This window comes from Porites lutea, chromosome 3, assembly GCF_958299795.1.
Source record: "Porites lutea chromosome 3, jaPorLute2.1, whole genome shotgun sequence".
NCBI classification, from domain to species: Eukaryota; Metazoa; Cnidaria; class Anthozoa; order Scleractinia; family Poritidae; genus Porites; species Porites lutea.
This window is the reverse complement of record NC_133203.1, coordinates 25,334,010-25,361,854: the sequence shown is the minus strand read 5'-3', so window position 1 is coordinate 25,361,854 and position 27,845 is coordinate 25,334,010. Positions and strand designations below refer to the sequence as shown.

Genomic DNA, 27,845 nt, shown 5'->3' with positions numbered 1-27,845 from the left:
ACATAGCACAAACACATTCTAGAAAATGGGAGCTGAATTCTAATAGGCTAACCGCTGGAAAGGAATGTGGTTCAGTTCTAAGCAGCCGATTGTGCAGGAGCGTTGTGTGATGACACTGAAAACAGCTGGGGGGAAATCACTCTGGTACTGAAGCCATTCAAAAAATTGATTCCACTCTCGTCCTTCTATTGTACATTAAGAGCAAGGGTAAACAGGGAACTCAAAATCCTTCAAAATCGCTTGAAATACCACTCCCAGGCAAAAGGACGACAGTTTACCACAGGTAAGGTAACACAAAACTATTAGAGTGAACGTGACACAGGCGAGAAATGGCCAACTGGAAGGCGACACACGCCGAGAAAAAATAACGTGAAAGTTACACATGCCGGCAAAACAACTGAAAGCGACATACGCTATGAAACGACTCGAAAGGGACACACGCTATGAAAATGAAATGGAGGATGATATCCGCCATGAAATCTAGTCTGAAAGCGACCCACGCTTTAAAAGGTAACTCGAAGGAGGTATCGCAGCCAGGCGAACGGCTTCCAGAACATCACGAGGGATGGCGACAGGAGCCTCGGCCATACTCAGCGACGAAAGCCGGAACGGCACAAAAAACGCAAGTATATATGCCCTGTGGGGGCATGAACGCATAGAACAGCTATCTGATGTTGGCAAAGCACTTAAATACTACGCTCAATACCCAGGGGTGATGCAAGGGTCCCAGAGGGGAAAACGTGCTAATTTATGGGGGCCCGCGTGCCTATTTCGGAGCAAACATATCAATGAAAATAGTGTCGAGTTAGGTCGAGGTAGGTCGAGTTAAATCACTGATATGCATAAGGCTCGAGTCTATGACGTCATCCATTGTTATAACCTAAAGAAAAAATGCGTTCCTCCATAGTAATAACTGTCTTCCTGCATACTTATTCGGTATAGGTTTTACTAATGAGAGTCTTCCTTATACAATAGGCACAATAGGCTTGCCTGAGCTTGCCCATTAAGTAACTTGAGCCCGGTTTGTCGGACCGTCTATTAAAAAAAAAGTAGGAATGAGAGAAGCGGTCACCTAGCAACGCGAGAAACGGCTTACTATATCTCATTTTGGGCTCAAAATCGGATATACATCTATTTCAATTAAGGTTACTCCCTAGAACCATGTTTCATAGCCGGCAGTGCACTATGGTAAACCCTATTGTAGAGAGAAGTTTAGTTTTGTTCACGTTCATTGAAATAATGGAGACCATTTGTGAAAAGGCGTTCAAGAGAGCTTTCAAGTCAAAAGGCTGCTAAATTATTTAAGTATGAGCGAGCTGAAAAATTTCATTTTTAAAATCTCATAGTAAAAAATTAGAAGCCTTTTCTTTTAATAACTATAAGAGCGGATGTCAGTAAATATCCACCAGAGGTCCACAAAAGTGAAAAATCAAAAATTCTCCAAAAAATTCACAAAGTAGCACTAGGTAAGCTATTAACGTAAATGTAATTTTTACTTCGATCCGATAATTATTTTCCACGTACGGGGAGGAAATGGTTTCGCGGCTCTCGGGCCGGGTTTTCCAGGCCCGAGACCATGTGTCGCAAAAAAATCCTTTTCAAATTCAAATCCACTTTAATGCGGACAACAAATAACTTTTTCAGAAGAGTACATAATTGCACACATTTTAAGTGGTGATTTACTTAGTTTGAACGAAAGTGTGATATTTTGGAGGTTTTCCATTATTTTCAATATTTTGAACGTTTTCGTTCAATGAAAAAATGGCAAATTTCAAAGCCCCAAATCGTCGACTGGTACCTCGATTTCAGTAACGAGTCTTATACCACGTTAAAGAGCGTTATCTCTTCTTTCACAATCTGTTTTCAAAGCTATGGGCAACTTAAAAGAAAATTTTTGAGGCCAAAAAATACAAGTAGTACTTTTCTGAAATTTGAGCTTTCCAGATTCGACCGGCCGATGCTAAAAACTCGGAAAAATACAATAAGAAATCCGTTTGAGCAACAGTGGTTTCATGTTATCAGCTTTCAGAAACCAAGACGTGTTTATACAGCGATCTGATATAAATTAATGCGGTTTGCTATCAAGAAAGGCAGATTTAAGCTGTCAACTCCTGCCAAGTGCACCAGTCACGAAGGGAGGGCAAAGCACTAATATTAAAAAGTTTTAAGATTCAAAACGTTTTACGTCCATGAAATCAGATTTTAGCGTATAAAACAATGTTGTGAATGTCTGTTGTTCGTACCTTAGCATGGTGTTTCCATATATTGGAAATGTCAAGTATCCACACGGGAGAACATACCAAACAACAACGTTTTAAATCCAAGCACCGAAAGATCGTAAACGGCAAAGATTGCGTTACATTTCACAGAACGACCGCTTACCACTGTTGTCACTCCTTTTTTCGCTGGAAGCTACGAGGAGTTTTCATTCCGTCATTAGTGATTCTTGATAAGCGCTTCCTTCAAAGCATGACCCCTGACAGATGACAACTGAGGACGTTTCGTCAAGACGCCTGTTGTTGAGTTTCAGGCTTTAGCAGGTGCATAGTTAGGATTTTTCCGGAGGTACGCCCAACTTTTTCTACATCGTCTTCCCCCCCTCCCCCCCCCCCCCCCCACCCCAAATCTCAACATTTTTTAACGTGCCTTTATTAAAGGTGGGGTTAACGGTTGTAAGCAAAAGCATTTTTGCTGTTTATGAAATGACGCAACCTCTCAAATTCTTTAATCCTGTCTGCTTGTTATGTTCATTGACGTCAGCCGTTTATCATTAATTCAGCTATTAAAAATCAAGCTTGTAGTACCTCCGACTTTAGTTTACAAATGACTCTTTTTACTCCGACAAAAGCACCACAGATTGACGTAATTGTGCCCTACTTCGTCTACTACGAAGACAGGTCGTGAAGAAAACAACGCGTTCACGCTTTACATCATCAAGCTTGCTATATAAATAAATCATTCAAGATTCGGTTCTCCAATTAATGTCGTCGCTTCTCTGGAAACCGATTTTTTTAGTTATTTTATTTCATTCTATTTTTTCTCCTCAACGTTTTCGGGTACGCACGTGCGAACCGTACGTACAAGTAGCTACGCCCCTGTTTAGTCTCCTTAGTCCTGAGTGTTCCTCTCTCTCGTCCAGGATGTGGTCCACCCAGTATTTCACGTCTCTATTAAATGAGAGGCAGCACTTCTTGTTTACCGTTTCGTTATCAGACAACGCTTAGACTCTCAGCCTTTCATTTAATTTTGATCAAATTTTTATCATTTAGTTACTCAGTATACGTTCGATCCTGTGCTTGTAAACTTATACTTTTATACTTTAAGGGAGCTTAATACCTATATTAATTTTTTCTTCGTTTAACGTCGTCCAAGAGACCCAGTTTTTTGGCATTTTTTAAAAAAGCAAGAAAAAGAAACGACAAGGTTTGTTTTTTTGGACTTAAATTAATTCTTTTAATCTAAAAAATGAGCATTATAACAGCATTTCCAGGCATAAAACGTTCGGTGGTGTATCCTTTTTGGTTTTTACCCTTTTTGGGCCTTTTTTTATGAAATTGACCAACACATTTTCCGCCATATTGAGTTTGCGTCGATTTGGCGACCATGTCTTGTTGTTTTCAGGCTCCACGGCAATGATGCTGGTGTTTCAGGCCTCCTGTTCTCAGATTTCTTGTGATTATTTTTCACCCCACCGACCGACCCACCCAAAACCAGGAAACCTATTCGACGCTAAACGAACGAAAAGGGGATGACCTAAGCCTTATGGTTTCTTTTTGGGCTTCCTCACCACATTGCTTCTACGTATTTCTGTATACTTGTCTTTGCTTTGTTTTGTTCTTTTTTGTCGGTAAAATGAACTAAAACTGTACAAAGACCCTCAATATTCCCTTTGGAGGTTCTCGAAGGCGCATAAAAAAATGAAAAACGCGATGATTTATTGAAAGCAAGGGCAATGGGGTGGGGTTGGGGCTCGTTACTTCGCTCCGGTTCACTCGTGCGCTGTCAAATGGTCCCGAAATACAAAATGAAAAATGACTGTGGACAGACTATTCACGTCTAGACATCAAGCATCTTTCAAGATGGGACTTATCGCCTCTCCCTGTTCATGGAGGTTGATTCAAGGTGTTGACGTCAATTTCGTGATGCCCTGCATGTTGCCGGGGCATGTTTCAAAAGGGCCTTTCCACAGCTACGGAGTCCGCCGTCAACTTGTCAACCGTGCGACAAATGATTGACTTCACAAAAACAAAGAGAAGTTATTTTCGATTTGCCCCGCCCCCTAACCCCGAAAGTCCCCGACAGGACCGCTTCAAAGTACTCCCCATCCCAAGGCCCAAATGGCTGGACTTGTTCCTGTGGTTGAGCGGGGGATAGTAACAGGTCTAACTAATTGCACCGTGCATCAATGACAGTTTAGCTCAATCAGAAGCCCCTTCTCCCTGGCTAGGTCAAGGTGTGTGCACCTCCTTTAGGCTGTTTTTTTCGGTTCTTACTGAAATTTTTGATCTTGAGGAAATTCACAACGAGCAGGTTATGGGCTTTTTTCCTACCCCTAATCCTACATCAAGGGAAATTGGGAAATCCCTCAGGTTAGGCAAGAATTCGATAATCCTTCCATAATCATCCATTTTTTCACCGCGTGAATTGGGTATTTTTTAGATTATTTCGAGGAAATACTTTTTGCTTCAAATCCAGGGTGGATTTTTAAACACATTTTTTAAGCCAAATGGTTTTTGCGTGAATCTGCTTACCCGAACTTTTCGTATAAAAAACGACAAATACCGGAAAAAATTAAAAAGCTCGTGTTGTTGGTGGTGGTGGCATATGTTCAATGTCTCGTGAAGAAGAGTTCAGATCCGTGCCGCGCGCCTCTCGAGGCAAGCGTTCCGTAGAAATGCGAGCCCAAAAACAGGTGGTAAGCGGTCAATCTGTGAAAAGTAACGCAATCTCCGTCGTTTGAGAGCAGCCGAAGATGCTCTTGCGGATGCTGTCCTTGATGTTTTTTACTTCCAGTATCTAGGAAACCATCCTAAGGCATGAAACATACACTCGTAGGCATTGTTCTGTCCGCTAAAGTCCAATTCCTGGACGCAGAAACGTTGTGCTTTTTTAAGTTTATTATTGCCGGCTTTGCTCTTTGACAACCTTACGTGACTCGTGCGTTTGGTAGCAGAAGATGGCTAAACTCTGCTTTTCTTCTTAGAAAACGGCTTTAACTTTTATCAGATCGCTCGATAAACACGTGTTGGTTTCTGATAGCTGATAACGTTAAACCACTGTCGCCCAAACTGATTTCTTATTGCATTTTTCTGAGTTTTTAGCATCGGCCCGCTGAGTCTGGAAAGCTCAAATTTCAGAAAAGTACTACTTGTATTTTTTGGCCTCAAAAATTTTCTTTTAAGTTGCCCATAGTTTTGAAAACAGATTGTGAAAGAAGAGATAACGCTCTTTAACGTGGTATAAGACTCGTTACTGAAATCGAGGTACCAGTCGACGATTTTGGGCTTTGAAATTTGCCATTTTTTCATTGAACGAAAACGTTCAAAATATTGAAAATAATGGAAAACCTCCAAAATATTACATTTTCGTTCAAACTAAGTAAATCACCACTTAAAATGTGTGCAATTATGTACTCTTCTGAATAAGTTATTTGTTATCCGCATTACAATGGATTTGAATTTTAAAAGGATTTTTTTGTGACACATGGTCTCGGGCCTGGAAAACCCGGTCCGAGAGCCGAGAGACCAATAACCCCCCCGTACGTGGAAAATAATTATCGGATCGAAGTAAAAATTACATTTATGTTAATAGCTTACCTAGAGCTACTTTGTAAATTTTGTTGTGAATTTTCGATTTTTCACTTTTGTTGACCTCTGGTCGATATTTACTGACATCCGCTCTTAAATGAATAGGGTTTTGCCGCCTGATTAGGCTACGTTCTTGCATGGGGCAGAATGCTGGTTATTTCAATAAAGCAAATCAACGCTATTCTTTTTTTATTCAGCTTTAAAAGAATTGCCTCAAAAAATAGATAAACACGTAATGTTAAGTTTTTTATTGTTGTTCAACAAACGCCTCGAATTTGATTTTGTTTACTCCATCTAAAATTCTCACGTGCACAAGCCAAGCAAACTCGTTGAAAATTTGCAACATTTGCATATTTCCACAGAGAAAAACCTAACCTCAAATCACTGTCTTAAATTAAAAAGCCTAGGATTCAGTGTTTTGAAATACATCGTCTAAACGTTCTGCTGACATAGCACAGAGCCTTCAGCATTGTTTGCTTTCTAGGTTTCTAGGCTCTTTGCGGGCACATAATTTACTAGACTTGTTACAATAATGCACCGCGGGCTATGAGACATGGATCATGCATCATTCTTCTCTGAGGCAACGTTAATTGAAATAGGTGTATAAACAAAACATATACACAAAGTGGATCTGAAAAGTCTTTATCTCAATTTAGCTTATGTATTCTTATTTAGCGCTAAATATCGGCTATATGCAACAAATAGAAATGTGGTGGTGATGGCGGTGGTGGTGGAGGGAAAACTATGGAAATGTGGTGGTGGTGGTATATGGTTTCACTATTCGCGAAACTGTGTTGAAAAAAGTCTTGGGTCGATGCAGGGTCCATGTGTGGGGTCGATGTAGGGTCGATGTAGAGTCGATGTGGGGTCGATGTAGGGTCAATGTGGGGTCGAAGGGTCGATGTGGGGTCATGAGGGATCGATGTATTTGTGGTGATATATTTAATGAAATGAGGAGGAGGAGGGAAAATAATAAAATTGAGGGAAAATGTTAAAATTGTGGAGGAGGGAATAAAAAATTGAGGGAAAATATTAAAATTGTGGATGAGGGAATTCAAGAATTAGGAGGGAAAACATAAAAATTGGGGAGGAGGGAAACGTAGTAAAAAACGGTGTATTTGACTCTTTTTGTCATTGGTTCTTAATAACGTTTTTAAAAGGGTATCTCGTGTCTGATTTTATTGTTAGCAATTATTAGTCGCGTGTTTAATCAATTGATCCTTGTTAAGTTATTAATTGTTTTTATAATAATACGTCAAGATGCTCCCTTGGGGTTTTTCCTGTAGAGCTAATTTGTACTCATCTTTGAGGCTTGCGAACTCGCATAATTAACTGACTAACAATGCGTGAAATTACAAGACTTAAACAGTTTTTCATTTCCTCGAGATAGAGCGGAGAAAACGGTTTTGTAATAGTCAGACAAAATTGAAATAGAGTTTTCAGCTCCACTTTGTGTATATGTGTGTGTGTGTTTTGTTTATATATAACCGATATTTAGCGCTAAATAAGAAGGCATAAGCTAAATTGAAATAAAGACTTTTCAGATCCTCTTTGTTATGTGTTTTGTTTATACACGTATATCCGATTTTGAGCGCTAAATAACATATAGTAAGCCGTTTCTCGCGTTGCTAGGTGATCGCTTCTCTTATTCCTACTTTTTTTTAATAGACGGTGCGACAAACCGGGCTCAAGTTACTTAACGGACAAGCCTATTGTGCCTATTATATAAGGAAGACTCTCGTTAGTAAACCTATACCGAATTAGTACGGAGGAAGACAGTTATTAGTATGGAGGAACGCATTTTTTCTCTAGGTTATAACAATGGATGACGTCATAGACTCGAGCCTTATGCATATCAATGATACCTCGACCTACCTCGACCTTACTCGGCACTAAGGAGCTCTTTACATGGAGGAAGGGAGATCCAAGTAACAGGAAGATCCTAAGAGGAGGATCAATTTTACGTTGGGTTTACATGCAGAGATTTTGGTCCGTGCGGTACCCAAATGTGGAATGTTTGAGAAGGAATTTAAAATGGCGGGCGACAAAAACAAACATACAATTTGGACCCTCATGCTCTCTTTACTGGCGTTAACAACTTTCTTTCAGCAGAATTATCACAATAATCAGCTCGTGGTAACGCCAAACGAAATGGTCGGCCTTTATTAACGTGATTAGTCACGGAACGACCCGCCGCTATTTTTGTCTGTTTTTTTCCCTAGTACTACAATCCTCGTCACAAATCTTGAAACACTTGTGTGATTTTGCCCTCCTCAATGTTGATTTGGGTTTGCAGTCATTTCAGTGCTCCAAATAAGCTCGGCTCAACATTGGGGTTGGAAAGGGGCACATTTTAGTGATACTAAAGGTGTGAAGAGTGTGAGTAAGAAAATTGCAGAAAATTCAAGACAAATGGCTCCTGTTTTAACGATTTGTGACGAGTATGATAGGATCTTCCCTAGCGAATGCGGTTTACATGGTGCTAGGATCTTCCTACCTGTCAGATAGGAAGATCCTAATACTAGGAAGATCCCAGCTCTGGGAACAAGTACAACCCTTTGCATGTAAAACGAATAGAGAAAACATATGGCGCTAGGATCATCCGCCTTCTAGGATCTTCCTCCCTGCATGTAAACAGCCCCTTTAACTCGACATAAATCCGGTTAAGTTTGCTGAAACATGACTACTCAAGCGCGCTATGTTATAAAGTCCCTAGACCGTTCTTGTGCACCACCGTTCCTGGTAAAGTTATGAACAGTTCATACCTCTGGCTCAGCTAGCAATTTGTCAAGGACATCGTTTCTAGGAGAGCTTGATCTAAATGGAACCATCCTCTGATCAAAGGTGTAGTAGTCTGATACAACCTAGAAATCAACAAAACATTATTCATGCCAACTATACACTCACATACTCGAAACAAATAATAGATGAGACAAAGATAACACATGTATTGTACGCCAATGACATTTAACAATTATTCCACGAGTGCGCGTTGGATATGAGTTGGCTATAATCATCCCACATTCCAACAAGCGTGGAATAATTGTTTTATTAAAAACGCCCACAAAACCTCTATGAATCTCCCCGACTTTACTTTGTTAGAACAAACCGGAAAAGACAAGGAACTTCCACTTTTCACACGTCACACCTCCATTAAAACTGTCAACGCGCGAACGGACTGTGTGAATGAAAAATGAAAATATTACAGCGATGAACACTTCTAAAAACTCATCGAGATTCTAGGATTTTACACAACAGGACAGCTAAAAAAACTCTCAGATAATGCGAACAAAAAGAATTTTGAAGTGAAGCCGTCGAAATTACAGTGAATTTGGATTTTTGGTGAAGATGCAAAAGGAAAACTATTGCCTCAGTCGGCATTCAGAAACTCATGCAAAGCTTGTTATGAAGTTGTTTCAAGCCTCTAGCTGGTTTTCCTGAACGAGACAAGAAGCGACAATGACGCCTGGATTCCTGTAGTGAATGGCTGCATAGCCTGTATTTGTAGCTAGTTGCTTGTGATTTATATTCTTTATATAATTTATGTCGGATGAACAGGCTACAGTCATCTATCGGCGACACTGGGCGCAGAGGAGTTATTTGTGATGGCAAGCGAAGCGAAAATTTTACAGCCGATCGGACGAGTCGCCTCTGTTTACAATAGAATCGACTATGAACTTGATCTATCAAACCGTCTTGCGATCGCGTTACAAACCAGGTAAAATATTATCTAATATGCGTGGTACAAACCATAAAATTTAACTACAATCAACAATCAAGGTCACAAAAAACTCCTCTGCGCCCTGTCCTCTTACCCTTGAATAGGTCTTACTTCCTCTTTAGTCAATAATCTGTCAATAGAACCGGGTTTTTTCTTAACTTTTGACGCAAATCTTTAGTTTGCAACCCTTAAGCTTTTTAGGCGCAAAGGAGAGGGCTTAAGACAGCAGTCGAAAACCACTAACTGCTCACGACAAAACAAACTACAAAAATAAATTTTCCCCTAAAAAATAAACAAGATTAGGCGTTTTGAAAAACACTGTCATGATTTCAGGGAATAAGGGTAACCGCCTGTTCAAAAAACGTTCCTGGGGTTAACAGTGTTCTGATTGGCTTATCAAATTTCTGTTGTATAATCTATGTAGATACTATATAGGCGTGAAATTTGTGAATGACTGAAATAGCAGCCATTTAGTTCTGTTTACATTAAGGTAATCTCAAGAGCAATGCCTTTTTGTGACTAAAACCTACCTTTATGGAAAGCGAAGCGTCTGATTATTCTGGGTTTCACATGACGTCACAAAACTCAAACTAAGAAATTACCGATTCTTCAGAGTATCTACTTTATGTGGTATTACAGCAGCTAAACACCTTTATTTATACAAATTATTAGTTTGAAAGGGTTCTTGGTTTTTCGATAGAGGGCGCTTGAATATCTAAGCTTTAGCGTGACGCGGCATTTAGCTGGCGGAAAGCTCTTATGTGGGTTAAAAACGTTACCAAATTTTTTGAGAATTTGCCATCTGAACATTCTTCGTCTCGGAATAAGGGATATTTCGGGGACTCACGGGTACGTATTTTGTCGAGCTTAAATGCCCGGCAGTCCGAAATGTATCATAATTTTCTACGATGAATTTCGTCTTATCGTCCTGTTAAAATTGATTAAACTAGCCGGCTTTGTAGATCTGTAATTCATTTTTAATTGTGTAGACCTGTTAGTCGTGGGTAGTTGTAGCCTGAAATCCACTTCACCATATGCCCAAGAAACAACAACCACTTAGCTGCAAAGCCATTCGTGTTTTCCTGATGGCTTGGTAATTTCAACTGAAGATATAATACTTTCAAGAGGTTTGAGAAAGGATTTCGTACAAATTCTACAAAATTTTCTAACTGCCAGTTATTTAGTTTTTTTGAGACCCTTCCCGGCTGCCGGGCATAAAGCCACTAACATATAAAATACTCAATTTAGCGAAAATTACAGCTTATAATTTAATGCAAATAACGGGGCTTCAAAAGCAGGAGAACTCCTCTCCCAACTTTGTACTTGTGTTAGAAAGATCTACGTCCTCACGGCCCCCTCTACATTTTACAGTATACATTTACTAATCGGACTTTTATGAAGCAAAACTTCGAGCGATTCCATGGTTGCGTCTGAAAAATAAACTTCGTATGTAGTTAACAGAACGGTTGATATACTGTATTTATTGATAAGTGGTAGCCAACAGAGGTCGAGGTCAAACTGAAGGGGTAGTTCGACTATTGCAGCCTTCAGTCAGAACAGAACTTTTCCGGAAAAACTGTTGACCATCGGCGTTACAATAAAGTGAACGAGGTGAGCATTCACGCACGATAGGCAAAGAGGTCACCTTAAGTCCCACATGTTGAGAGAAAGGGCAAAACAGACACCGAAATATTAACACATTGCGTGTAGCGAACGCTTCTCATGAAAGAAATGACGGCAGTTGTCTATGGAATTAGATGTGAAAATCTGGCTATAAAAGAACGATGGTCTGGGTCACACGGTAGATCATTTTTTACTCGGTAAATACTCTAAGACCGAGATGCTAGTCATGAAAGAAAAAACGCAAACAATATCCATTAATTTGTCGTCTATCTCAAAAAGATTATGTTTTTGTGTCAATTCCTAGGCCTAGCAAATATGATTTCGATAGAAATAAATGGTGACTGTCATAACTTCTTCCTCCATTAGGTTTAAAAAGGGAACTTATCGGGGTTCTTGACTCGTAACATGATAGAATGTCCAGATGTATGTTATTTTTCTTGGTCCGGCAACGCTGAAAGGCCAAACAGTTACATTTCCTTGTATTGAAGGGGGTCAAATAATTGTTTATTTAGCATGTGACGAAGACGGTTATGTATCGTTTGACTGTTCACATCGAAATTTGCATTTGGGCATACCTGTGAGCCATGTTCTTTTCAGACCTTTCTTTCCTTTAATATGCGAAATACTCATCTTGCTAAAACTACAGCCGCAAAGGGATTGTACAACTGAAGTATCTAGCACTCTCCGACATATACTATACATTTGACGCCGAGTCATGCACTAAGTAAGACCTAACTTACTCGTCGACATACGAGATATTCAGTCATGAATGGGATTTTTTAAAAAATCGAGAGTTGAAGTTCAAACCACACAATAAAACGATCGAGAACACGCTTTTTTAATTTTCTATCTCCAGCCATTTTTGATTAAATAATATACTGTAATCATACAAATGATAATAATAAAAAGTGTTCTTGATGGGGAAATACTGTCTCACATTAAGGCACTAACATTTTTGTGCCAATGGGCACTATCGATCCGATTTTCATTTACATGAATGACGTCTAAATACTAACTTGCAAGGAAGCAGTCCGTTCGCATCTTATAAACGTATTTTTGAAAGTATTCTACTGCTTACCTGGGTTTCATTGACAAATCCATGTATAAGAGCTAATTTTTCCAACAGAGTAAAATTTCCACCACGTATCTTGACTGCCCACGTGTTTGAGAACATAATCTCATTCCCATACACATTACAAGAGAAATAAAGCAAAAGTCCAGCAAAAAACGAGAGATAAATTGTCTGTGCCATCTTCTTCAAATGCAAAGAGCATACGCAATGCCAAAATATATTATAGGTTAACACAATCTCAATCATGGAACTTCCGCATTTTTTCTTCGCGAACAGCTTGGGCACAAGCTGTATTTTTTTTCGGGAGGGGGTTCAATACTTACCGGATTGATAGCAAATGTTTAATTTTACATTCAATAAATTATGCACGTGGTAATAAGGTAAAATCAACTATAAAATTTAGCCGCCAAAAATGTAAAAGCGGCTTTAATGGCACGTTCCATTGTAACTGATTTAAGGAAAAACGATCCCTCACTTCGTCGACTTGCGGAAGTATTTAGATTATATTTTTACTGTATTGGCGATTGGTAAATTTATCTTCCGTTACTTCCTGGGTTTCTTGAACGTGGCTCCAGTCACAAAGGAAGCGATGATTAAAAAGAACCTTAGCTTCTATTAGCGTCGCAAAGGTCACTTGTCCGGAATTGGTGCTGAAGGAAGTTTAATTGTTTATTCGGCGTAGACCGTTATGTCGTCTCGACGTCAATTCCCACTGTTGGTTTTACTTTTAATTAGATCATCTGTTGTTTTTTTCTCCTGGCAATTGCTCTCCTTAAATATGCTCAGTCACAAAGGAGCAGGTGTGAAAACTAACATCTTCCTCTATAAGCGTTTTCCGGGTCAGTTGGTGAGTAAAGCCACTTTTTAGCTCAAGGATGACGTAGTCATGCCATGGGCTTTTGGAGGCACTCGAATGGCACTCACTCACTCACTCACTCACTCACTCACTCGATTCTCATTAATTTATTGATTTAAGTCAGATTAAACACTTTACTCTTACCTCCCCTACTTAGTATTACTTTTGTTCCAAGTGCCTTTTACACATATGTTTGGCGTATTCTAGAGGGTACTGATAAAAGCGTACATTTTTTCCCGACACATCATAGAGATGGGGTTTGTATAATGGGGATATTCTAAAGAACACTGACAATATCATGTGCAAGAAATGGACTTGGCATTGTTAAAAGGACATTGAAATAATTGAGGGTGGATCGTTGTCGTATATTAGGACGAATTGTGCACATTTGTTCCCGATATTACTTGATAAGGAGAAGATGCGATCGACAGGAGTGTGAAAGAGCTATCGCAGCCTGACGATCGCGATGGGATTTCGTTTATCGAAAAGCGAATAAGCCAAAGAGCCTTTATAGCTGCCAAAAAAACGGCCCTCAAATTGTTAAAGCGACATTGAGGAGTATCTTTGGTGGTTTATTCAATTATTTGGACGAATCCATTCGACGATTTGTCTTCGTATGCAAATAGGGAATGAATTAATGTGTGTCAACCAGAAGCACAGGTTTTAGAACCAACAAGCGTTACGCTATTTTGCTTGAATTCTTAGGTGATCTTTGCCCAGCAGGCTTTTGTTTGTCGATGATCCCATTTATCAGTGCTATTTAACGTAATTTGTACAGAAAATGCTGCGCTGGTATAAACAAGTTTCTAAAATATTCAGGTAGAGAAAGGCAATGGGATACTTCGACTGCGTTTAAATTACTTAGCTAGGTCAGAGCACGTACACGAGAGCACGTTCGAGCTTAGTCCGTTTGATTAAAATAATTTCTAGTTAGTGTTTAGCAAAAGCGCGTTCTTCCTTTCGCTTGACCCATCCTAGCTGTATTCTTATTGTAATTATAGTTTGTATATTTTATAATTGTAATATAGTTTTTTACTCTTTTTAGTCTTATCCACACATATATTAATAGTTCTTTTTCGTTAACGATAAGTATTTTGTCACTTAATTTTTGTTTTATAATTTTAGTTTGAGGGCCACTAGTTATTCAGTTGAAGTATACCCGTGTTACCCTCGTTAAATAAAGTTCATTATTATTATTATTATTATTATTATTATTATTATTATTATTATTGTTATTAACGCTGTGGCTATATGGCCGGTAACCGGTCAAGGTTTTCAAAATACTAAATGGCCGGCAGTTCTATATTCTCAGTAAATTTCACAAAATCGAAAGATTCCAGCTAATCTAAACTATCATATGTCGATTTAGAAACGTCAAGCAATCCTGAAATGCTTTACAGATCTCAAGTCTAGTGTTTGGATTGCGCTGGGCACAGAGGAGGAAGTCATGTTTTGTGACACTGACAAATTTTTTCAGCTCGACTGCCGGTCAAGGTTTTCAAAACACTAAATGGCCGGCAGTTCTATATTCTCAGTAAATTTCACAAAATCGAAAGATTCCAGCTAATGTAAACTATCATATGTCGATTAAGAAAAGTCAAGCGATCCTGAGATGCTTTACAGATGTCAATTCTAGTGTTTGGTTTACGCTGAACCATGTTTTGTGACACTTTTCAGCTCGACCGCCGGTCAAGGTTTTCAAAACACTAAATGGCCGGCAGTTCTATATTCTCAGTAAATTTCACAAAATCGAAAGGTTCCAGCTAATCTAAACTATTTCAATTTTGTGAATTTACTGAGAATATAGAACTGCCGGCCATTTAGTGTTTTGAAAACCTTGACCGGCAGTCGAGCTGAAAAAATTTGTCAGTGTCACAAAACATGATTTCCTCCTCTGAGCCCAGCGCAAACCAAACACTAGACTTGAGATCTGTAAAGCATTTCAGGATCGCTTGACGTTTCTAAATCGACATATGATAGTTTAGATTAGCTGGAATCTTTCGATTTTGTGAAATTTACTGAGAATATAGAACTGCCGGCCATTTAGTATTTTGAAAACCTTGACCGGTTATCGGCCATATAGCCACAGCATATTATTAAAGCAGTTTAATTTAGCCACAAACGCCTGTATTCTGTAATTAATAGCTCGTACCACAAAAACTAACCGTTACGTACTCTTTGAGAACAGCATATGGAAACATTTATTTAAAAGCATCGCACTTATTGGAAACCTTCGAGGTCCATTAAAATAGTTGTTTAAAACCACTGTTTAAATAAAACTCGGGCTTATGTAAAACTTACCCGCCCTATTTTACAAGAAAGTGCACCATCGTTCGGAAAGTGTTTGACAGTCACATGAGAAAGCAAATTATTTTACAACTAACAACCGTTAATACTTGCTTAAAGTGATCTTTGCGTTATAAGTAGAAATACTGCACTGATAACAAGTTTCTAGAATATTCATGTGCACATCGAGTCACGCAGTAATTTGGCAAGTCCGTACACAATGAACCGTCCAAAAAGACTTAAAATGTTTTTCTTTGATTATTGAACTGTCTTTTCTATACTAATTCAGTTCATCCATGAGCTCGTTCCTAGGAGCCTTTGATTTAAATCATCAATGTCCCACTTCCTGAAAAACGTGTCAAGACCACTAGTCTTAGAAACCTGTGTCGCTGAAACGGGATAGATTAACCCGCTTAGGTCGATGTTGCTGAGAGGCTAAACTGGTTCTTGTCTTTGATGAGGAACTGAATTGCAGTTGTAATACAATAGTTGATCCTGGATTGCTGAAACGGCTATGGTATATTAGTAACGTAAAATTGACGAACGATTCAACATTCACAAGCATTCACAAGCAGCTGTTAACAGTAAGAAAAGCCTGAAACGATTTTATGAAAGAATATGGTAAGTGTCCAAATAGTAATTAAGGAGACTAAATATGCTAGTAACCTTCTGCAGTAACCAAACATGAATTCAGCTGGCGCGGCTTCGCTGCTCTGTTTGTTGCGAGACAAATGGACTGTTTGCCTTCCGTTAGAGTTAAGAAGGAGAAAGAGAACATTTGTTAAAACGGAAGGCATAAAGAATTATTTGAGACAAACAGTTTTAAGCTTCTTTTATTCGCTTTGTTGGTCGCAAGCTTCTCACATAGTATTCTGAGACAAATTTTCTCGTCCATGTCGGAGAGTATACTTTTGGCATCACGATCGATGGTCACGGTATCCTTTACTAAAGAGTAGCAGTTATGCGATCATGAGTTAGATAAACGATAAGTTTACGTACCAACGACAACAAAGGCATATGCCGGCTATAATTTTGCTTTTGAGTTATATATACACGTATAAGACTTACTTCAGCTTTTAGAAGGGAAAACCTTGTTTTTCCTAGATGATCCTGTCCCCTTAAAAATTGAATAGTACCAAATTAGATTTGATTTGCCTGCAAGCTAGTATAGTGATTTTTGCTATAAACACTGGTGCCTCGCATTACATGTCCCACCAAAATTTTCTCAGCGACTCCTCCAACCGCAAATTGTTTACTGTTGTCTTTCCTTTACTAATTAGTTTTAAATTTAAAGCTATTTGTATCAGAATAATGGTTTGTTTTTAGACCCTTTGCCAACGCAAAAACGTCTTTTACTAACAAATTGTCTTTTTTTTTGTAACTGTTGTAGGCTCAGTCGGGACGAGGACCTTTGACTGCTTTCATTCTTTTATTCTGCTTGGCTGTCCAAGTAAACTGTAATGTAGGTGATTTTATACTTTAAACTATACGTAGATTTATTTTACGCTTCTAGCTTCCCAAAGAGTTTTCACAAAATCTGATTTTGTATTTGCAATGGGTGTAATAACAGGCAGTAGTGATTTTCAAATTTAGGGTACTGTAAACAATGAGAGAAAGGAAGTAGTCGATTCACTACTGAAAACGCCTGATAATTATGAGATTATGCCCACTACCTTTTCATCTTTATCAAAGCTCCTTCGCTTCGTAAAAAAGCTACCTCGTTACCAAATGTGCTTAAATGTAAAGTCTATCCCCTTATTACATCTATTTAACAGACATGAAGAGTTGCGTTAACCTTAGTTTTAAACATCATCCATGCAAAATTGAAACGTTTTTGTAGGTCAGAAGGGTTAAAGTTGCTGCCCGCCCCACTTCCGGCAGAGGCAATGTATACGAAAACAAAGATTGGTGCTATTTTTCATCGAAGAGTTAGATACAAACTGTGCACCAAAAAAAAGCTAACCAAGATAAACCAGCACCCTTTACTGTTTGGTTTTCCTAAAATAAGCTCTTAACTAATGTTAGTCCTTTAATTTACGCCCTGATAATTTATCTACGTTAGGCTACGCATATTTTTTATATGATTTAAGAAATACTTTTCCTTCTTATGGATGTCTCAAGGTTGATCGCTACTCTTTTCAAATCGTCGAAAAAGGGACATTAGTCAAGGAGGAAATAGAAATAGACTTGGAAAACCAAAAAGAAGTGGTCCGAGTGCCTCAACACAATGAAGTGGATGCAATGGATTTGTTGAATGACTTTAATGCGGTGAGTCATTATAGGTTATAATTAAAACTGAATAGCATTCTCGCACAGACTGGTTAAAAATTATATATTTGGTCTCACATGTAGCTTTCCATTATATTCCATTCCATGTTGCTGAAGTATTAGGACTTTTAAAACGGGGTTAATACCAACTGTTGGTCTGAAATGAACTATATTCTTATTGAGGTCTTTATACAAACACAGGGTTTATCTGTTCGTCGTGTTCCATCAACGCAGGATTGCTATGTGTTTCAATTGGACCCATCTTTTCCCACGCCACAGAAACTGAAACTTGACATGGAACAGGTGAGTTTCCGTTGTAATGAAGGAAATGTCAGTGTAAGAGTAGTAATTCCAATATTCAAAGGAATTCAGGTATGTCGTACGCAGTACGGTTTAGAGAACCTTCAAAAGATCAAATATGCTCTTATTTATGTACACGTATCATGGCATTTTTGGAAAAAAAAATTAATTGTTTGACGAATCGGCGCTATAAGATAGAGAGGGCCAGTGACCTTTCAAGTTGAATGTAAGAACCTTTAGGGGATTAATCATGAACGTGTCTTTTTCAACAGAACAATCAAGAGTGAAGGTAATCAGGGTTTGTAAGCTTCAAGAGTTTTGTTTTGAGCAGTGTTTAGGGTTGTTATTAGAAACAAGAGGGTCACTTGCAGCGAGCTTGGCGATTTGAAATAATTAAGAGGCAGTCTCCCTAAAAGCGGTCCACTCGATTTCGCGACAAAAAATACTTTTCCTTTATTTTTTGTCGGTGAAGAGGCTTTAGTAGGTGTATACTAAAATCGCTATTTTTGTTTTCAAATTCTTATTCTTAGCTTTGCTACAAGCCAAAAACGAATTGACTCCGTCTCGGCTTCTCAGAGAGTGTTTCAAAGACTAAAATTGGTGGATATTGAAAAGCGCCTTGTAAACAAACGAATGCCCGCACAAAAAATCTGTTAGATTCAGCTTTTTTAGTTAACCTTCGATAGTTCACAGGCTACACAAAAACATCTTTGATCAAAACATGTTCAAGTTACAGTGGTTTAAAGAATACCTATTTTGCAGGCTTAATCCAAACCCTGAAAGTAAGGAAGATTTGAGGGAAAATATCTCAAAAGTTACGGCCTAAATCTGTTTAAAAATCATATCAAAGTAAAGAGTTAAGCTTATGTTTTTGGTTTATAGGCTCAGACTTGCGGGTATCTTCTAGGATTGCAACCAACAGTAGATTATAATCTGCCATTTTGCGTATTTGCATAATTACTGGCCGTGTCAGATGTCATGATTGTACAGGTTAAGAGTTCCATGAAATTGCCTCTTTTGACACTTTTAATTCGTCTCCGGCCTTTAAAAGAAAGTAATTAAGCTTCTTTAAGTACTTTTGAATCGAAAGAGATATATTAACAGGGATGGTCATGCATGTTACTGACAACAATATTTTGCCTTTTTGTAGAAAAGTAAACTGGTTATAAAATTTGGTTGTTTTCTATTGGGGTCGACCGTTTTCGCTTAGTTGGTTTAGTTGTTTGTTTTTTGTGTGTATGTGTGTTCCGTTGGAACACAGGCTGAGTTGTAGTGTTCCGCAGCCACCTTAGCTGTATGGACTACCAAAACTACTACTACAATAGACGGATCGAAACGCACCAATTACTGATTACGAGTCTTCATAGCCAATAACATCAAGGCTTAACTGACAGACGACCAATAACATCGCAACGTAATTGACCAATCAGACCAATAACCAGAGTATAATACCATCAACTGACGTGATACAATTCACTTTGACTCTGAAGATGACTACCGCACAGGTTGTCGAAACGTCAGTCACTGTCAACAACAAAAGTCCTCTTCAGGACTACGTTCACCCGGACGATCAAACTCAACCTACTTTTAAAAAAAGCGTTAGTTGCTATAGTTGATCAACGTTTTCAAAAGACTCAGAACTTGGATGAAAGGATTGAAAACGATGGTTATCATCCATTGATCTGTTACAGGAATCGATTTTCAAGTGCTGTATTATTTTTCTGCGAATTTCTCACGTGAAGTGCTCGCGTCAGCCTCACGAAAAAAAATTGCCAGCAAACGACAACAGTGAGGCCTTTGCGCAAATTCTAAAGCACTCTAATATATAGATTTAACCAGGGATAAAAGCGAAACTCCCATTAATAAATTTATAATTTAAATCAAACAATAAACTTGTAATCCACAACTCAATTAACTTAAGGGCATGTTCATGTGACTTTTGAGGGAAAGGCTAAGTGATTTTGGAGTAAAACATCTTACATCGAGTTGATAGCCTTATATGTACACCAAAAAAATAGCAATCATCTTCGATCACATTCAAGAGCCATAATGGCTCTTGATCACAGTAAATTAGGCCTGGAAAACAAATTCTTGGAAAACAAATCAGGCCGAATTTTTTGCGTTCGACAAGTTTACTTTACAAAATCTTGCCAACAAATCTGGGGGTGTTTGATCCAATCTTTTAATATACTTGTTATACATCACATCTGAGGTGAAACAGTACTATGAGGCGCTGTATTTATCATACAGACCTCGGACAGGATGCAGTATTTCACAATTTTTCAAGGCAAATTGCACTCAGTCAATATTCAGGACGATCAATCGTAGGCTTTTAGCGAAACCGTTCAAAAAATTTCCAAAATCACCTATGCGGCCAGACGATTATTTGCAGTGCGAGCTGTGGTAGAATGTTTGAATGGACATAAATAGAGTTACGCTGCAACATAACAAAGAATTTATTACGTTTATATTTTTATTTAATGGTTTTATCACGATGTGTAATTTTTAAAAGCGTTTGATACGCGCTGGGTTTTGAGTACTCCTGCAAGAGATGTTCATGAACGACTGAAAACAAACGGCACAGCGATTAAAATTGCAAGATAGACTATTAACAATCAATAAAAAAAATATAATGCGGTGAGCCATTTACACAGACAACAATTTTTATTCGCGAAGACAAGTATTAAAATGTCTCTAAAAATCCTGAGTCTTTAAGCTTAAAGCTTAAGTTTATGTTTTAAGCCGGCCTCCCGGTGTTTGCTTTTTCAAAGGTGAATAGTTTTCTTTCTACAGCCGAATTTATAACTAAATATTTTTCGGAAAGTTTTCTTTCTATTTGCCGTGAGAAAATATATCTAAAGGCTTTTTAAAGTTCTGTAAGCTTATATCAAACCTGATACTAGGTCAGATCATTGTCTCAAATCTTACAAACGTGCATAAACTTGCCGCATAAACTGTGCTCGACTCCATGAAATTAAATATGAAAAAAAAAAACAAACATCAAATACAATAATTACTCAGGTTTACCATTCGAGACCGAGCTCCTGAAAGCTATCAAGTAAGGCCAGAATCGCTTGAGACTTTTAAACCCTCTTACGCATCAAGCAAGGTAAAAAACGAAAACGATGGCATCCGAAATCGGATTTCCGACTTTGACAAGCGACGCATTTCTCAACCAAAACCCAGTAAACAAACCAGCCATGAATAACAGAAGACTCTTGATAGCAGCTGTATTTCATTTTGTACATGCAGTGGAAAGAGACAGTTAAAAACATCACAAGTTGACACAACTCTGTCAGCTTCAGCTGTCATAGTAAACAAGTTTCAAGATGCTGCATAAATTTTCCGCATGAAGGCACCTGTCAAATTTTGACCAATCAGAGCATAAAAATTGGAGGTAGAGGATGACCAACGTGTGACCATGGTAAGAAAAGGTCATTCCCGCCTGTATTTTAAAATAACTGGCTAAATTTTTGCGTCCGGGGTCACTTTAAAATCAAAATCTTAATAGTGCGAGGCCGTAGTGACATAAAAACAACATATTTCATATGAATTTTTACTGGGCTGCCCGGCAAGCCCAGTCATAAAATGGGTTTTCGGTCGTCGGTGTGAAAAAGTGGTCATCCGGGGGAGGGAAAAAACGAGGGTCTGGTACGTAGAAACGATGTTCTCACAAATGGTTTCATAGGATTTTCTCTTGCATGAACCCTTGCACGGATACTTTTTGTACCTTGTCTGCGCTCCCCCTGAAAAACCCACAAGGCGTTGCGAACCTGAAGAAGGCTATTTGCGTTGTTCGAAGCGATTCGACCATGGGAGTAACTCTATAATTTTTTTTATTGTTAGAGTTTAAGTCAGTTAGATGATGTTGGCGCTGGGAAACTCAGAGAAATGCTCGCGTTGCATTCAAACCGACACGCCATTCACGGTAGGTTCACACTAAAAGACTGAAAAGATGACTGTGAGCGTCAGGTTTGGAACGCCGTGGCTGCTTCGTGAACTATCGATCGATGTAGTACATGAGCAATTAAGAAGCACAATTTATGAGCAAAGTATTTCACCAGTTGACGACACTATGGCTGAAGACTTGATTGTAACCGTCATAGTCAGTGAAGCGAACAACTCAGTTGCCGATGAATTGCAGATGAATCCTAATGTGACGCACGTCCATAAGCGAGGGACGTGACAACTTTGCCATGTTAGAAGACTGGCTTTTCCTTTAAATATTTCCTTCTATTTAATGCAACACACGCCACTTTGGAGATCTAAATTTCGGATACTGAGGAAAAAGAAGACACGGACAAAAATAGGAGCTCTGAGAATTTCGCACACAAGTTTAAAGCTTCTCCGGGACATCCCATCCGGGAGCTTCACAGAGAGGGACTTGAGGAAAATATGAGCTATTACCGACAAGGTTTGGTGACTGAGTAGAGCATACAAGTGTAGCCACGGCGAGGTTTCAGGGGATGTGCTTTTGTTTTTATCTGTATCTTGCTAAGCTTTTGTCATTAAATTAGTACAAGATCTTGTGATCACAATTCTGTGTTTTAGCCCATTAAGCAAGCACGCTATATTGATGTCAGCATTAGCGAGTTTCAGAAACATGCCTTTGAAAATTTTCAGCTCTCGTGATGTTTCTTGATATTTCTTTTACCATTTTATGGAGATGTAAACTGAAGTCACCGCAAAATGGAAACTTAAAAAAGCGTATAATCCATTTATCTCGAAACATAACACACATGACTTATACGACCTTTATTTTCGTAAAGGTGTTTTGAATACGAACGAACACAGTCAGTGTGAGGGGCAAAAACAGCATTAATATAAATGAACCATAGGATTTTAACTAATATAAGGGTCAATTAGTGTGCATTGAGATGAATCGCTTGAAAAGAGAGACTTCGCTTGAAGATGTGATCAGAAGTAAACAAAGGCATAATAGAGCGTCACGTTCAGTCTCTTTAATATCCAAGGAGTCACTGTGAATAGTGTTTCCATATTGTTTAGCTGGCACAAAAACCTCGCGCGAGTTATAAAGCGGCATAGTTATCTTCCATGAAGAAAAGTTAGTCTTGGGTGAGACAAACAGAACTGGAGCGAATTTTTAACTTTCAAAATGCAAAGGATTTTATTCCTTTAAGTTAGAGAAAAATACCGTGAGGAAAATCTTAAAACTGAATACTTTTCATCTTGTGGAAAAAATAGTGCGTTTTCATGCAGACTGTGGACCGCAAATTAGGATCGCACTTTTCATAAACATGCGAATTCTGAAGTTCAGAACCCAACCGACGATTGCGTTTTTCGCTGCTGTCAATCATCTTAACGGACCTCTTAGGAAACAAAACTTTACTTCACGGGTTCAAAAGGTCATGGTTTGTGATTTGTGGATTTCGATCCGTTTTGTGTGTTTCTCTGTTTCAAGGTTCGTTGCTTGTGATCGTAATTATGATTGACGGCAGCGATAAACACAATTGTGAAGGTGGCTTTTGAACTTTGGAGTTCGCATGTTTGTGAAAAGCGCAGTAAAGTCTCCGTGCAGTCAGTGAGGCCTCTGGATCAGGCAAAATCAATGGGCAGTTAATTGTCTGTTTTAGTATACTTCTGGTTTTCATACAATACAATCTTTCTGTCTAGTGTAAATCAGCTCAGTCTGTCGCATTTTATGCTCGTAGAAGGACAACAATTTTTGGAATTTCCGGTTACGTCAAATTGGTCACGTTATACTGTCACTCTATATTTTGGGGCACAGAGGGATTGGGGGAGGAGAGCGCGGAAATAATGCAAATTGTTTCCTGTTTAGAATTAATGGCTAACTTGTTTATTTTTATTCATAATGGTGGAATTTAAAAGTTATTATACAGCCCCCACTAAAAATGGTACTCTTTTTTTTTGGTTACCAAAGTCTTTCAAAAGGGTACAATGTTCTGAATGAGTTTATGTTTCAGTCTCACATGAGATTCTGTTGCATGCAATGGTTGCCGACAAGGTTTTATGGTAGCCTGAGTGTGTATAGTCGCCCCCTCCCCTCAGAAAAAATAGCCCCTTTGCAGACCAGTTAAAAATCGCCTCTCGGCGATTCTTGTTTAAAAATAATTTTAAGCCTGCGATTATTTGAAAACTAGTAACTTGTCAGCGCATAACTTTAAAAAGTACTCGACCTCGATGGGTCGATACCTGAGCCGGCGATACGGTCAGGTGATACTGGTCAGAGGATACCTTTTTTGACAGCTGTCAATTGATCACAACATTGATGTGCAATCAGTTTTCTCCTGGGCTCCTAAACAAGCTAGAAAATGTGATAGTAAACATTGGTTTCCCTGTGGTGCGGACGGACAGTCGTTCGTTCAGTCGGTGTACGGTCACGTGATTACTAAATTTTCTGGGATGGGTAGATTTACTTAATCATTGTGATCCGCTGGCGCCCGCTTCGCGCGCGAGAGAGCTCCGTTATAAATAGAACGTGTCAAGAAACAATTTTTTAGAACTTGAAATATAACCATTTCTGCATTGGTTTTAAATATTTCACTATAAGAAGGGGACGAACCATCTTATAACTCGGTCCTGGTTTTGAGAGTGAAGTAAATTTGAAAGCTGCATGAAGAAAATTCAGGTCATGCAAAGCGCTTTCCTTGCTCTCAAACTTCCCGCCTGCCTAAGAACTCGATATCAGTACCCTGAAACATTAATCAGTTGTTTATTTAACTTTTTTCAAGGCATCCAAGCAGCCTATTCCAAACAAGGTTTCTGCCGAGAAATTTATAACAAAAGTACTTGGTTTGGCGAATCGTTTGGCATTACCTCAGAGTATTGTGGATTTCTGTGGTACCTTTCCAATCTACATGGCAGAAGAAGTTCCAATGGACGCAATAAATGCAACATTTTACAAGATCCAAGGTGAGAATACCAAATGGCTATGTACGCCTGGTAACTCGTCCGATTTTTCGACCCAAAAACGGCTATTCGCTACTGGTACTACTGTTTTTGTCGAAGCATCTCCACTCTCGTGTTTAAAATTCCGAATTTTATTTCAGTTTTATAAACTTAAGTATAGCTGTAAGTAATCCGATATTGTCAGCAAAGCTACTATCCTTTAATTTTTACGAACTGTCCGATTAAGGACTTATTTGGATAGTTTCAGACAGGGCTTTCATTTACAAATAGGCAAACTGTCCTATTTAACAAAAATAGGACAGCTGGTCTGAGCCAATCCAATGCCAGAAAATACAATACGCAATGCAAACTGTTGGCTGACGGCGGTTCGTCGGCGAACACTCTTGGCTTCTTGTTGCTAAGAATGTCGTTTTGTTTTGCTGCTGTTTTGTTTTGGCTTCTTGTCTAGGCCATTTAAAAGGAAAATGTATGACCAAACTGATAAAAGTTTGTATGGGAAACAATCAACGTGTAGATTCTTGAAAATGTACACTGGGCACTGAAACTTTGGACAGGAATAAGAAAACACTGATACTTATGTTTAGATGTTGGCATTACAAAAACAAACGGACAACGTCTGCAGAAATCGTTTGAGGTAATGAATGAAATGAAAAATAAAAAAGATAGTAATGCTGCGGCATATGATGAATATTACGCGCGCCGTGATTGGTCGTTGCCTATGAACTACAGTATTAGAGTACAGACACATGGATGAGGTCACGGGAAACTTGTTTTTCTCTGTTTTGCTCAACATGGCGCAAGGTTTTGAAAATGTTTGCAAGATTATTTTGGATTAAGGGACTTAGCAAGTGAAGGCCTTGAAAAATGTTTAGCAGGAGCTGTTTGCAAGTAATAAAAACAGAGAGACCGAGACAAAAATATCTCTTGATGACTTTAAAATGCCTTAACTGGAAGACGGGAGGTATTCACAACAGTTGCTTTCGTGTGTCATCACTATGAGAGACTCGCAGTTTTGCAGAATGTTTTCGCGATTATTCTGCTTTGAGCAAGTAAAGACCTTGAAAAACCTTTCGGAGAAACTGTATACAAAATAAAGAGGAAGTAGAGACGAAAAGTAGCGCTTGTGGCTTACAAAATGCCTAAACTGGCACAAATCATCGAGCAGTTAAGCGGTGCGAAGAAAGTGTTGTCATTTCTTCTTTTCTGTTCATATAAATCGAATAGATTCCATGTTGCCCGCGGAATAACGGCTTTGTGAAGGTTAGAGATATTTAATTTGACGATGCTGATGTCCTGTTTTATTTCTTCAGTATTTGTTCAAATGAAATTTAAGGTGAATTTTGTACACGGGCCGCTTAATATGGACACCCCCAGAGCCATAGCTAGCGGGGGGGTAAGGGGGGCAGCTGCCCCCCTGGATCTGTTGAGCCAGACACATCAAGTCTTTGGATAGATTTGCTTTCTTTAGACTCAGTTATTTTGATTGTAGTGACTTGCAATTGTTTGCCATTTTCATATTCGAGGTCGATTTTCCGGAGACATATCTCATGACAAGTGCTGAAAATAGCATTTCGGAGCCCCCAAATTTGAAAGGTTTCTGGAGGAGGATACCCTCAGAACCCCCTACAAGGCCTTTGGCAGTCGCGATAATTCCCCCCCCCCCTCCCCCTTACAAAAAACCTAGCTACGGCCCTAACTCTGCTAATACGGACATTTTCTATGGCCCCCTCAGTATCCGCACTAAACGGGTTTTGACTGTTATAACTTACCACAAATATGTTTACTGCGACTGCGACTCCTACTCTTACAATCATTTCGATTTTTTTAGATAAAGGAAGAAAGAAGCGCCATCATCTTGTTAGTGCTGACTTACATCATTGTGGCGGTCCAGAGGGAAGAAGAATGGAATATTGTGTCAACAAACTCGGTCATTTCAATTTCAGAGTCCAATGTACATACAGAACAGCACATTGCTTTTATGTTGTCCAATGCAAACACGTTGGCCATCGTATAAGTGCGACATATAAGTGTTCAAAAATTGTCCATCACATTAATGTTAAAACTCTCTGCTGTGATAGTATATGCTGATTTACATTATACTACATTTTCGAAAGAAGATGCGCATTAGCAGAAGAGAAATAAACAGATTTTTTTTTTGCTTAAGCTAAACAATGATTTTTTGTTCTTCTTTTAAGACAAGGAAATGAATTCGTCCTGTTTATCACAGTTTTTGCATATATTGTACTGTTTTCGCTCGAGAGCCGAACTTTAAATTAATAAAAAGCCTGATGGGGCAGAATATCATGATTTAAAAAATATTATATGGAATATCATTGTTTTAATCATCCGATATCAACTAGGCCTACTCTGGGACCTAAAGTCGCCTAAAGTCGCCCAAAGTCGCCTTAAGTCGCCTTAAGTCGCCTAAAGTCGCCTTTAGTTTCCTTAAGTCACTTAATCATTCAAATCTTAACGAGGTTCAAATTGTCTTGTAGTTATTACTTTTTTAGTTTTCTATTTCCAGAATGCATGATTTCTCATAAAGTGTATAATAACCCGTGTTCAATAATATTAGCCACAGACCCACCCCACCCCCCAACAAAAAAACTCCCACGGTGACTTAAGACCCATTAATTTCTTCTCCAGCCCTCTAATTTATACATTTAATTACTTTACACAATTTACTACACGTAATAATTAGTCGTAAGCAATAAAAGAATAATCATTCCTGTATTGTTTAAGCAAAAATGACAACATATAGTACACAACTTTATCCAGTCACTTGTACAAGTATTTTATTAATTTCATCCGGGAGGTTTGTCTCATATTTCTCAGTAAAAATATTGTTTAAAAAGGCATTCAAAGGTTCAAGTTCTAGCTAAACTACATTAAACAGTGTGCAAAGAGAGTAGACAGGGTAGTGTCCAGGCACTAGCCCTGGGGTACTGGATTTTAGTCCATGTAAATTACCGACCCAGATTTTAAGAGCAACTAATGATAAGTTTTTTCTCCGGCACACAA

The 27,845-nt window shown here is 38.7% G+C and overlaps 2 protein-coding genes across 2 annotated transcripts in view; one reads left to right on the top strand and one right to left on the bottom strand.

Moving 5' to 3' along the window:
* LOC140932033 (furin-1-like) overlaps window positions 1–12,403 on the bottom strand; it is a 44,522-nt gene extending 32,119 nt beyond the window's left edge. Inside the window, exons 1-2 of the mRNA XM_073381696.1 lie at window positions 12,230–12,403; window positions 8,573–8,671 (exon numbers count right to left, since the gene is read on the bottom strand). Of these exons, the coding sequence (XP_073237797.1) occupies window positions 8,573–8,671; window positions 12,230–12,403 (273 nt within the window). The remainder of the gene's footprint in view (window positions 1–8,572; window positions 8,672–12,229) is intronic.
* Window positions 12,404–15,923: 3,520 nt separating this feature from the next.
* Window positions 15,924–26,912, top strand: LOC140932032 (uncharacterized). Its single transcript, XM_073381695.1, has 6 exons — window positions 15,924–15,986; window positions 16,756–16,827; window positions 17,487–17,633; window positions 17,835–17,936; window positions 24,647–24,827; window positions 26,653–26,912. Exons 1-6 carry the CDS (start codon window positions 15,984–15,986, stop codon window positions 26,910–26,912), a joined length of 765 nt encoding a protein of 254 aa, XP_073237796.1. The 5' UTR covers window positions 15,924–15,983.
* The last annotated feature ends 933 nt before the right edge of the window (window positions 26,913–27,845 follow it).

What these genes read in the sequence shown, in the direction of transcription:
- LOC140932032 (XM_073381695.1), top strand. An exon ending in TGTTGAATGACTTTAATGCG is followed by an intron (nt 17,634 to 17,834) that starts GTGAGTCATTAT and finishes ATACAAACACAG; the next exon opens with GGTTTATCTGTTCGTCGTGT. An exon ending in AACATTTTACAAGATCCAAG is followed by an intron (nt 24,828 to 26,652) that starts GTGAGAATACCA and finishes CGATTTTTTTAG; the next exon opens with ATAAAGGAAGAAAGAAGCGC.